Here is a 13,006-nt window from a genome sequence, read left to right on the forward strand (position 1 = left end):
TCTAGTTTAATCTTAGCCGTTGATTAGAGATTAGATCACGGTTGTTGATTTCTCAACAAGAAAAGTATAAAGGAAGGCTTGGGGACAGTTGGAGAACACACACAAGGAGAGCAGCACCTGAGCTAGATCAAAATTATGGGGCGTGGTTTGCTGAGAATTTCAGAATAAGCTTCTAGTGCAGAGAGGGGCAGTTCGGCAGCAGGACTTTCGTCCAAGGTCGAGAATACATAACAAAGAGGTAACGCAGCAGTAGTGAGAGACAACGCAGCTCTAGGAGGGTGACGCAAAGGCTGGAGGGCTGACGCAGTCACGCAGAGGCAACGATGGGGTTTCTGTGAAGCAGATTCTGCATCAATTCAGTAGATCGATTTCTGAGCCAGGAAGGCTCACCGAGAAGGTGACGCAACTCCTAGAGGAGGTGACACAGTCCTAGCACAGAACTAGGAGCAGCCATCGTTGCACAACACTGGGGACAGCCTAGTCACCTATGGGGTTTGTTCATCCAGTTGTTGAACCTGCAAAAATACTTATCTCCGGATAGAGGTACTTCTGCCGGGTTTATTCTCTGTTTGGTGAACCGGATTTGGCACCCTAGTTGTATTCAGAAATCTGCATAATAATAAAACTTGCATATTTGTTGCTCCGGTTTTCCCACACTGGGTTTTTCTGGGAACGTTTAGTCCAAAAATAAGTGTGTCCTTTGTGTGGTTGTCTCATTTATTTTTCAGTACTTGATCTGTATATTGGTGTAGGCTGCAGTGTATTTGCATTAATATTTTCTTAATAATTCTGAAAATAACTTGTTAAAATGAAGAACGCAAGTAAGTAATGCAAATCAGTTTACTGCAGTAGGATTTCTGATTTGTTGGATTCAGAAATTTTCACATTCTTTGCACTCTTTATATTTTAGTATTTAGACATATTTACATGGAATTACTACCTACCATAATTTATGGAATTTTTTGCATTCTTTAGGTAACCGTAAGACTAAAATTTAAATATGTTGTAAGATTGTAACAACCCCAAAAAATTTAACACTCCGTTGAGGCCTTTTTCCACCAAAGCTTTGATACCATGTTAATTTTTATGGTATGTTCTATGCTTGCAACAATTACTTCAATGTCTTATCATCATTGACAGTGATTGTAGATAGAACATCAACAATACATACAAGAAGATATGAGATAATTTGATTACAACTGAGGGTCCCAATTATATACCTAGGTAGGTACCCATTCACGAATGGTCATGTCCTTGGAGACATGACTCTTCAACACTAATTATTAGTTAATTATTTATGATTTTTATAATTTATATATATATATATGTATATATATTATTCATAACAGTATTCTAACAAGGGGAATTAACCCCTAGTTGCACTCTTTAACAGCACTCAACAATGAACAATCTCTGTGCCTTCATCCTTCCTTTATTGATTTGATCCATGCAAAAATTGTGAAGTACAAATTTAGAAGTAGTGTTGCTGACAACTTAACTGAGTTCGAACTCGTTCTCTCTCCAATCATAACTGGAGTCACCACCCATCCTTACTTCAGTCAATGACTGAAGCTCCAACTCAATCTATCTGCACTCAGAACTGCCACTTGAACATGTAGTCAAACTGAAGAAGGTTCCATGTAACTGATCCTCCAACACTACGCATGAATTCACCATCTCCATCAACTCGCTCCATGGTCAAGGAAAGACAAACTCGTGGTTTTTCTGGTTAAGGCACGAGCCAGAGAAGACCTTCCACGCTACTATTTCAACATGCAATCTGCACTTCATGGCACAAAGTTAGAGGCACCTTCTAAAATATGACTCTCACATATTAGGAATGACCATTACTATAACTTCACTGCTCCACTCATTCGATCAATTATGATTTCACACCCTATAACCCTTCTCAGATCCACATGCCAATCACTGGCACAAATCTACTTCAGCCACTGAAGCTAGGATATACTACCTTCTGAAACCCTCCAATGGCTCTCTTTCCTCCAAGACTGATCTCTCCATACATGGAATTTTAGAAATTTTCAGATACACCACCCTAATACCATGTTAAGAATTTTCAGCACATGGCAACAGTACTAGTCTGATTTCTAACCTCCTGCTTAGGAAAATAGGTAACTGAATTTTGTATCAGAACTGCAATCTAAAATAGCAGCAAGTACACAGATCTGAGACTCAATTCACATCATTGTTTATTGCTCTTGAAACCAGGAATACACACAAAGCTTCAATCTCTACCTTTGACCCACTGGTCCCTGCTCTAAAAAACTGAATTGAATATAATCAATATCCATCTTCTCATTCATAGATTATGAGGTACAATGAATTTGGACATGTCTGCAACAGGGCCTTAAATGCAATAAACATAAACCCTAGATCTATTCCTGGACTTGAGATTAGTGTCCTAGTTTCAACCTGCGTGAAAGATTTATTCCTAGGAAAATGCACACTCTTGCAGTTAAGATGCAAGCATGTTTTTGCTAATGACATCAGTTCTTTTCAATATTTTTGTTGCCACTGGCACGAAGAGGTATGTATGCAATTGTTGGCAAAAAATATATCTGTTCATTAGAGATGCTAAAATTTAAATGTGATAGCTTATTCACTTTTTATATCTGTTCTAGCAGCACTGAGGAAGAGGATATAATTTTCCACTGTATATACCCTTCTGCCTTTGATCTTCATTTGTCAATATTTGTACATGAATATAAGACATATTTTTACAACAACAACAAAAAATAAATTAAAAAGAGTCCTGTTTTGTTAAATTTTTGTTAATTTTTGTACGGCAGGTAAGTATTGATTAGCAATTCTAATGTGAGAAAGAGAACTCTATAATGAATACCAAGCTTTGAGAGTTTATGTACTTTTGATATCTGCTTTTGTTCATGTGGTGATGAATGTGAATGAACATAATACTAAGTAATTGATGTAATATTACAGCAAAGAGGTGAGTTAAACTATTCATTTGTTTTGCTGTATAGCATGCAACATTCATTGTTCCATATCATATGGTTTTTTCTCTCATCTATGGGTCTTTTATGCTCAAATTTACAGTGACTGTACAGAAAATCTTTTACCTCCTTACAGTGGCTTCCTTCAGAACCCCCGGATGATAATAGCCGTCTAGTATTGGATCCAAGAAATGGTATTAATTCTCTAGAATGCATCATAGCCTCTGAAGAAGGGCCTTCATCACTTTCAGGCCTCTTACAAGGTAACATGTGATTTGTAAATCTTTTTGGTATGCAAAAGCGATTGATTGTCCCTTGAAAAACGGTAAGCAATAGGGAGATAAACCCCAGAAGCATCAACTCTGCACACACAGAATAGTACCAGTCTCAGGTTTGGAGAATTAAATCAAATGCTTTTAGAAGAAGCACAAAATCAAAATTTTAACAGAAACACAGTAGAGAGTTTAAACACGAAGATTGAACATGTGATATCTTTACCTCTAGAATGGAAGTTGCTATGAAACATTCAAACACAAGAACTCTCAATCGAATTATTCAATACACATTTATCTTCTATTTTAAATAGTCCAAGCAGGTTTGACAAGTTGGTCCTTTTAAATCCACTAGATATTTCCAGGCTAACTATTAATTCTTGCTAAAAATGAATTATAAAATGTGTATATTTTATCAGAACGAATCTAGTAAAGGAAGTTAACTGCTAAACTTATTTCCAAGTTAATTAGTCAAATAATATAATCTCCTTAAAATTTCATCCAGAAATAAAATTCTCTTGCAACAATGATTACAGGGCTGTTAGAGCAACTTGCATTACATTTTCAAAATTTGTGATGGGTGCATCGGAGGGTTCGGTACAGGTGAAGCTCTCAATATAGAAAGAAATAAATTTATTATCCTATCTCAAATTGATACAGCCAATTCTTTGTGAAAAGAGATAAGCTTGTCACAAAAGAGCAAGAGCCTAAGTAATTGATCAATAAAGAAAGTAAATTCAACCGAATTGAATTTTTCCTTCCTCAAGCCTCTATTTGAGTCGCATAAATATGGCATGAATGGCATTTTCAGATTGGCATTTTATGTCCATGCTGCTAGTTGATTTCATTAGTGCTATGATGAAATCAAATAAACTGCATACTGTGTACAACCTTTATTTTTCCATTGTTAAGGGAGAAACAATGCAAAGACATGTACCTTCTTTTAACTTCTCTAAAGCTTCATACAATGGCTTTTGGTTCCTCTTCCGCAAGGTCTGCAAAAGAAATCCATTAAAACAAAATAAATACTTAACCTCTATGCTTGAATTTTAACTATTTAATCAACTCACGTAGACTAAAACTTTTCAAGCTGATAATTCAATTTGCACAAGGTGTGATATATTCTCAAACATGTTTTAAAAATTTATTTTTGCTCTTGAATTTATATGATAATTTTATTCATGTCCAACAAAAATTATCGCAAAAGTAGGTCAAAGGGACTAAGAAAAAGCGGATCCACATTGGTACAAACTTCAAAGAGGGAGTGCCAAGGCATCTCCTATAACAATGCTAAAAGAAGAAGATAATAGGATCTAGGGTCCAAAACCTGGCTACATACTAGCCGCTAAATGTCTAGCCACAGAGCTTATAAAAAGCTCAAAAAAGAGAATGCAGGAAATGCATGTATAAGGAATACTCGCTCTTGATATGTGAAATCAATAAAATATACCCTATGTTGCATGAGTTTCAAGAAGCGGGGCGCGAAAAGAGTTCAACAGAGCTAGAGCAAAGCCCCAAATGTCGCAGAGGATGGCAATAAAATAGAGTGTGTGTGTGTCTCCGTTTAAAGTTTAAACAGACAAAGGGTTAGCTCAATCAATTGAACCCTCTGCCTAAGACATGTTGCTAATGGGCATGCATATATTCTAGAGAAGAGGGGGATTCTGTGAGGTTTTCCTTAAAAAATTAAATAAATATAGATAGATATTTGTCAATTGGGTGTAGCTCAAATACATGTGAGTAAAATTGTAACACTCCCCACCTACGTTGAAATCCCACATTCTGACATGTTGCTCTTAGTGAACCAATTGTTGATGAGCTATGTATGATTGATTCATGAGTTGTTGATGTTGGATTGTGTACCTCGGTAGGTGTTCCACAATGGCTTGGTGTCTTAGCATGTGGAAGATTGCCTCTCTAGATGGTAAACTTCGTAAAGTGATTTTATAAAGTATCTTTTGTATTTAATGATTAAAGGAGACTTTATTATAAAGTTGAGTCACTTAAGTGATGTCAATGAGAGATTAAGTCACAACCATTGACCTTGAGGTGGCAAGATTTAATCTTGGCCATTGAGATCTAGGGTTATGGTTTGTCATTAATAAGTTATAAAAGGAGATTTGAGGGAGAGGTGAAGACACCTTTCAACGGCACTAACCTCAGGAGGAGTGTAATACTTCAGTGTGCTAGGTTGGATAGGGGCCTGAGGAAAGGGAGCAAGGGGCAATTAGGGAGTAGCAGTGAGGCAACTCGAATTGGTTGTATATTTCCTATGATGGGCCATTATCCCTAGTACGAGAACCCAAGTTCTTAATAGAACAAAGTTTGTTGGTTTCCCCCTTGTGTGTTGTCCAAGGTATATCGTGTGTCCAATGTGTATGATGATTTCTATCTATTTTTGTTATGCATGTTTAGTTAAGAACTTAGTTGTGCATAAATTGATAGAGCGTGCCAGGGTTTGTTTGAGATTTACTGCCAGGTGCTAGGTTCAAAGGAAATTTAACATGGTATTAGAGCTAGTGAAGATGTTGGATCTGGTCAGATTAGGTGTGGATCTAACAATGACAAAGCATGATTGATTCAGAGTGGTTTTGGGCACGTCAAGATATGGATCGAATGCAACAGTCAAAGATGCGAGACACCCACGGCTTCCAGTGGCGTCAAGATGGACAAGACTGGCATGTGTTTGGCAATGCGAGGAACCCATGTTGTGTATATGGAGCAGGGTGCAAGTAATTTAAAAATAAAAAATTGGGTGGGGCCGCGAGTGGTTGACAAGATTGAGCCCACTAGCCGTTGGTAGGGAAGATTTCAATGATGGAAATTTATCTTAAAGTTTAGAAACGTTGGCAAATTTTAGTAGTCCCTAATATGCAATTTGTAAAATGTTTGATGATATTATCGTAAAAATACTCAAATTTCATAATGCAAGCTTCTGTGATTCATAATTTATACAAAATCTCTTTCAAAGAAATCACATAGTTTTCTGGGCTGACGTATTTTGAACCACTTACTGTGGTTCATCATCAGGACAGAGATGGATAGCCTAACCCAAGGAACAAATAAATACAATAGAAACGCAACGGTTAGGTCACAACATATCCGACTATTTAAAATTATTGAGAAAACAGGTACCACCGATGCATCTCTATAGCGTAAGGAACATTAGATCAGCTATCTTCTTTGAAACTTTTAACCGGGATTCAAACTTCTAATGATTTTATATAATCTTTATAAAAATTTGGTGATTTTTAAGGTAAGAAAAAAAAATTGTCCTATAAAATTTGAGCAAATCATTTTCAGAAAAGAAAAATATATAAATAACGAATCTCTTTTTGAAAAAGTAAGAAAAATTAGCCCATCCGCAAATATTGGGCCCACCGCTAGCAATCGTCAGGCTTGTCGGCCAACTACTCGCAGCAGCAAAGCCATGCGACAAAGAAGTGTTAAAGGTCAAGGCAGAGAACTGGTTTGGGGTTGTGCATAATCGTTGTGGATCGCAACTGTGTTGTCAACAGGGTGTTGGGTCAAGTCAACCAAGTGTGGACAGCCACCAGACAAGAAAATTGCAGGAGTCGTTAGTTGCAAAGGCCAGCAGCAACAGTGGAAAGAAATCGCAAGTGGTCGCATGCAGGCATGCTAAAGTCCATCCAAGAGAAAGGGAACAAATATCGAGGTCGAGTCACAATGTTCCCAGAATTGTAACAGAATCGCAAGAGATTGTGATACGCATAGGCAGCAACAGAAGGTCAGTCGAGCACATAGAGTAGTGAAGAGTTGACCGAGTGAGAACAATCATCAGGGATGCACAGCAAGAAGTCGGTTGTGTGACGTGCCACAGAGGAAAGGGACAACGCCCGACAAGCCGAGCATGGGTGGAGGCTTACGTAAGAGTCAAATAGTTGCAGGTTGTAAAGTGATTTTATAAAGTACCTTTTGTATTTAATGATTAAAAGAGACTTTATTATAAAGTTGAGTCACTTAAGTGATGTCAATGAGAGATTAAGTCACGACCATTGATCTTGAGGTGGCAAGATTTAATCTTGCCCATTGAGATCTAGGGTTAGGGTTTTAGTCATTAATAAGTTATAAAAAGAGATCTGAGGGAGAGGTGAAGGACCATTCAGCGGCACTAGCCTCAGGAGGAGGAGTGTAATACTCCAATGTGGCAGGTAGGGAAAGGGCCTGAGGAAAAGGAGCAAGGTGCAGTTAGAAAGTAGCAGTGAAGCTGCTCAAACTAGTTATGTCTTTCCTCTGATGGGCCAATATCCTTGGTACGAGAACCCAAGTTATTAATAGGAAAAGGTTTGTCGGTTTTTCCCCTTGTGGGTTTTCCAGGGTATATCATGTGTCCAATGTGTATGATGATTTCTACGTGTTTCCACTGTGCATGTTTAGTTAAGAACTCAGCCGTGCATAAATTGATAAATCGTGCCAGGGTTTGTCTAAGATTTATTATTAGGTGCTAAGTTCGAAGGAAATTTAACAGTTGACCTGCCCTTGTGCCATAAAGAATCTAGTGTTTACCTTAAGTACCATCCTTGGAATGAGAGGAAATGCCTAGGAGGTTTCCCCCAAGCTATGTTATCTTGGAAAAAATAAGATAGATAAATGTTTTTCAAATGAAAACCTCACAGGAAAACCCAATCAATGTTTCCCCACAATCGTGCATGACATTTGTAATAAACCCGTTGGTGCAGAGTAGTGTGCCTAACCCAAGGGGGATTTGAACAGACACCCATGGAATAGAACTAGCCAAATGTCCCATGGCATAGAACTAGCCAAATGTCCCACTGGCAACTACCAGTTGAGGTAACCCCTTAGGCTCTCTCTCTCTCTCTCTCTCTCTCTCTCTCTATATATATATATATAGAGAGAGAGAGAGAGAGAGAAGATGAATGATGAAATACCATTGTATCACAATAGTGAACGCTCAAATTTCCATAGTCAAGAAAGTGATTCATGTTTATTCAATAAAGATTATTTTAATACAGCATTAGAATAAAATAAACATAGCATGAAAGAGACAGTTATCATTTACAACAATGACATAACATCACCTTCTATCAAATAAGCTAAGGGATAAAATCACTGATGTAAACAGTAAACTATGAAACAAGTCTTCTAGGATGCATTCAAGTGCAAAGATAAGCAAAGGGGGAGGCTCATCGAGACAACTGATAGTAGATGTAACTCAATTGATTTCAAGAATTTAGATAACACTAGAAAATTATTGATGTAAACAGTATAATCTAAAACGAAGTCTCCCGAGATGCATTCAGGTGTAAAGATAAGATAAGATCATTTCTAAATTATTTTAATGTCCAGCAAATGACCACAATAGTATGTTAATGAGACTGAAAAGTACATATAGCAAAGAAAAGTGCAATGTGGGACTGCAAAAGGCTACAAATCTGGAAACCAAAATATGCACTTTAGTTTTTAATACAAAAAAATATTGTTTGTTGCAGCTGCAATTAAATGGTTGAACCTCCAAATAGTATTAGAAAGCTCCTTCAAGGGAATTAAAAGCAAGACGCACATGTAGATCTGAGATGTGAGACGGATCCAACAAAAGGTGAGAAGGAATGGCAGCTCCAAAGGACTTTAAGCACAGGAAAAAGTGAGATGCTCAGTGAAAATGAAATGAAGAATGAAACAAGATAATCAACTTTCATTAGCAACTTAGATAAATGGGTTCACATTACAAGTAGCGTTTTTTTATTTTCTGCCAACTTTTTACCCAACCAAAATCCTACAACACGATGGACATCTAGGAGTCCTTGAAAAATCGAGTGACACGGGGATGGTCCCCAATAAGCCCCCTAAATTTTGCCCAAAATGTAGGAATGGCTCCTTAAAAGTCCCTGAGTCCCCAATGTTGTCCCCATGCATTTCAGAACGTTTTCGAGTGCTAAATTCTCCAAAACACTAGGTCAGCCGGGATGTGCGTTTCTAAGGCATGGACAGGTCCCCATGCAACATAAAACATTTCCCAACACTATGCCAAAGTCACCTATTTCTGCAACAAGTTGGGTCAGTCCCGTGGTAAAACACTTCTTCTCTGATGCATAAGGGCAATTTTCTAACGAAGTTATGATATAACCTTATCATACCAGTATACTTAATTGGGTTATCAATCATCCATCCTACATATTAATAAACTCAATTTTCCTTTTTATTTTTCTTTTAGCAATCTATTTCTCCAAAATGTCAAAACATGAAAGTTGATGAGTCATGTTTCTAAGTGAATTCTTTTCTATAAAGAAAATAACATCAATGTGTTTTATAAGTCATAAACTCTACATATTTAATGATCATAGGCCCCCACTCCTGATTCAGCATTTCATCCTATGTGACATGTTATCATGTACAACATCTACAACCTGCAGTCTAGAATCTACCGATAAGTCAACAACTAGTCATCTATGAAAATTTCCAAGTCTGACACATCAGAAATCCCTACTACATTATCTGGTTTATTACCTCCTACTTGTTCTTTCAGTTAACAAGTTATTTATCAATATAAATATCGAAATAAACACAAATGCAGCCTTCACACATATACAGATCAGCAACTGAAACAAGCTGAGACAACACAAGGGAGACCGTTATTTTTGGACAATCATCCCCAGAAAAACCCAACACGGGAAAACCAGTGCAGCAGATATGAGGGTTTTATTATTATGCAATTTTCCGAATACAACTAGGGTGCCAGAATTGGCTCACCCTTCTGAGATTTTCCTTGGCAGAAGTACCTTTCTTCGGAGACAGATATTCTAGCTAATCAGCGACCGGATGAATAACTTCAATGTGACTTCGATTGCTTCCTTAGTTGGACAGCAAAGTTGCTCCAAGATACCTTCAGGAACTGCGTCACCCTCCAGAGACTGTGTCACCCTCTACAGCTCTGCGTCAGCTAACCAGCTCTCAATCTGCCCCACGAAAATTCCTCAGCGCTGCCTCTTCAACCCAGCGTCAACTCTGCAGCCCTCTACACTGCCTACGTCAACCTTTGCTGCCTCTGCATCAATCTCTTGACCCTCTTTGTCAGCCTCTTGGCCCTCTGCGTCTTTTGCACTGACCTCCTCAGCCTTTGCGTCAATCCTGGTTGCCTTTGCTTCAGCCTTCCAAGGCTCTGCGTTGTCTTTTTGTCACTCTCTCTGCCCCTCTGCTATGTATTCTCGGCCTTCTGCCGGACAACCCCTCGCTGCAACAGATCACTAACTCGATTTCTCATCAAACCCTACCCTAGAAAATCGAATTCTTGATCAACTTGGTGTACCTCCAACTCACCCTCAAGCCTCCTCTTATACTTTTCCTGTTGACAATTCAACGGCCGAGATTAAGTCCCTAATCAACGGCTAAGATTAGATTTGGCTTGATCCTCGTCATTTAGAACTTTCTCACCCATATTATATTAATACACGTTAATATTTTAATTTTCCTAAGTTTATACTTAGGAACCCCATTAAAAATATTAATTATTTTTATATCTCTCAATTCGAGTGGAATTTCCCCAAAGGATTTATGGGTCTTGGAGATCTCATGGGCCTTAGCCTCTCCACCAATTTTCATGGCTAGAGCACATCCGATGCTACCAAAAATCAACATTGTCAATCATTTTTTTCCTGTCGGAAGCATCACTAAAAATCTTCATTCAACCCCAACTTTTAGAATTACAGAATGAGTAAATGTTACTTTTAGATAACAATGGTATGTTTTATGCTTGCAACAATTACTTCAATGTCATTTTATTAGCCCAATGATAATTTGCACTTATTTTCCAATAGCAATCACATTAACCATTAATCACATTGACAGTAACTATAGCTAGAACATAAACAATAAATGCAGAAGACAAGCCAAGACAAGAAAACACAAGAATTTGGCTCAAGCCAGGGAAAAACCCCAAGATGGGAAAAACCCTTGATAAATTCTTCTTATAGCAGAGAGATGTTGAAGTTTCTAAGTTTACTTAATTTAGAAACCCTTCATGCACTTTTCTAATTTATTCCTACCTACTTGTTATTTTTCTTTAACAAGTTATTTACAAAGTAAATACTGAAAATAAACACCAGTGCATGCTCAACATATTACAGATCAGCAACTAAAAGAAACAAGAACAAACACACCACATGACACAATTATTTTTGGACCAATGTTCCCGGAAAAACCCAATGCGGGAAAACTGGTGCATCTATCTGAGGGTTTTCTTATTAAGCAATATCAGAGTACAATCTGGGTGCCGAAATTGGCCTACCCAACAGAGAATTTCCTTAGCAGCTATGCCTCACATTTTGAGAGAAATCTCCTGGCTGAAACCTTGGCAAATCCTTCCGGCAGCTCCTCAACACAAAACTGCTCTGCAACCACAGCGTCTACCCAATCTGCACTGCGTCAACCCCTCTCTGTCTCACGTTCGCCCTACGTCAGCCCCAGGAGGCCCTGTGCCAGCTTTCTGGGCCTCTACATCAGACACGCTGACCTCTCTGGTGCTCTGCGCAGCACTTGGCTGCCTCTGCGTGAGCCCTTGCTGGCTCTGCATCACTCTCCTTAGTTGATTCGCTACTCTCCCGGCACAATCTCTGCCTTCTTTGTTTCTATGTACTCAATGCCCCTCAACTGCTCTCTCGATCACTGATTCTATCTCGCTTAGCAAACCCGCTCTAGAGAATAGAATGACTAATCACTCTCGTGTGATCTCCAAGTGACCCTCAAGCCTCCTCTTATATTTTTCCTGTTGACATCTCAACAACTGAGATTAAGTCCCTAATCAACAGCTAAGATTAGATCTGGCTTGATCCATGTCTTTTGGACCATTCTAACACAGATTCATATTAATACACATTAATATTTTATTTTCCCTGAGTTTAGACTTAAGGACTCCATTAAAATTGTTAATTATTTTAATATCTCATGATCTGTTTAGAATCTACCCAACCCTTTCTAGGTATTGGAGATCTCATGTGCCCCAACCTCTACACCAAATTTCGTGGCTAGAGCACATCCGATGCTACCCCAAATCAACACTTCCTCTTAGCGAGGATTGTGCTCTAGCCATACTCCTCACTAAGTATTACTCTGATTATCCAGCATCGGTACCTGTGCTGATGTTAGGCCTTCCTGCCCAACATCCTCTGCACTGTTGCACCCGTACGACAGCTCCCTCTGCATCTGTGCTGCTGCTGGTCCTTTCTCCAAGCGCTACATCCGCACTGCACCTCCTCTCATCATATTGCATCGTGTTGCCCACTTGCACTGCAACTCAGTTACTGAGAAGTAAGTAACTGATCTCCCAACTCTGACCTCTCTATTAAGCTACAGACCCTCCTGATGCTGAAGCTCCCTCTGTCTCTGACAAGTGTTCCCTCTCTAACCTCTGCGCTGCTGCAACAACTCCCTGCATCTCGCACTTTTGCACACCTCTCTGTGCCATTCTGCACTGGTGCAACACTCCCGTCCCTCTCGCACTTTTGCAGTCTGCTAGCCTTGTGTTGTCTCAGGACTCCTGCACTGTAGCTTTCTCTGCCACTCCATTCGCATCCATCTCTACCCGACTCATCCAGTCCTGCTATTCCTCTTCGGGGCTCCCGTACCAAGGTCTAATCCAAGAGGTTGGGTACCTCGAGGATCCTGCCCCTCATCACATGTAGTCCTCCTGACTACAGCTCGATGTCTCCCCACTTCCGCTCAAGTGTTGCGTGTGCACTCATGGCATAGTCATCGTCTATCAAAACTTCCTTCTCTGCCCTTGCTGGC

The 13,006-nt window shown here is 39.1% G+C and overlaps 1 protein-coding gene across 4 annotated transcripts in view; it reads right to left on the reverse strand.

Annotated features, from left to right (window-relative positions):
- MLO1 (Seven transmembrane MLO family protein) overlaps positions 1-13,006 on the reverse strand; it is a 344,076-nt gene that overhangs the window by 296,919 nt on the left and 34,151 nt on the right. For all 4 annotated transcript variants that reach the window (XR_016259154.1, XM_089424734.1, XM_089424735.1 and 1 more), the window contains exons 3-4: positions 4,182-4,239; positions 3,099-3,334 (exon numbers count right to left, since the gene is read on the reverse strand). Coding sequence is in view for 3 of the 4 variants with exons in the window: in XM_089424734.1 (XP_089280860.1) it covers positions 3,099-3,334; positions 4,182-4,239 (294 nt within the window). In the remaining variant the exon portion in view is untranslated. The remainder of the gene's footprint in view (positions 1-3,098; positions 3,335-4,181; positions 4,240-13,006) is intronic.

The sequence above is a fragment of the Pinus tabuliformis genome, chromosome 4_2, assembly GCF_031772625.1.
Source record: "Pinus tabuliformis cultivar Carrire ecotype Pingquan chromosome 4_2, CPIR1, whole genome shotgun sequence".
Lineage (NCBI taxonomy): Eukaryota > Viridiplantae > Streptophyta > Pinopsida > Pinales > Pinaceae > Pinus > Pinus tabuliformis.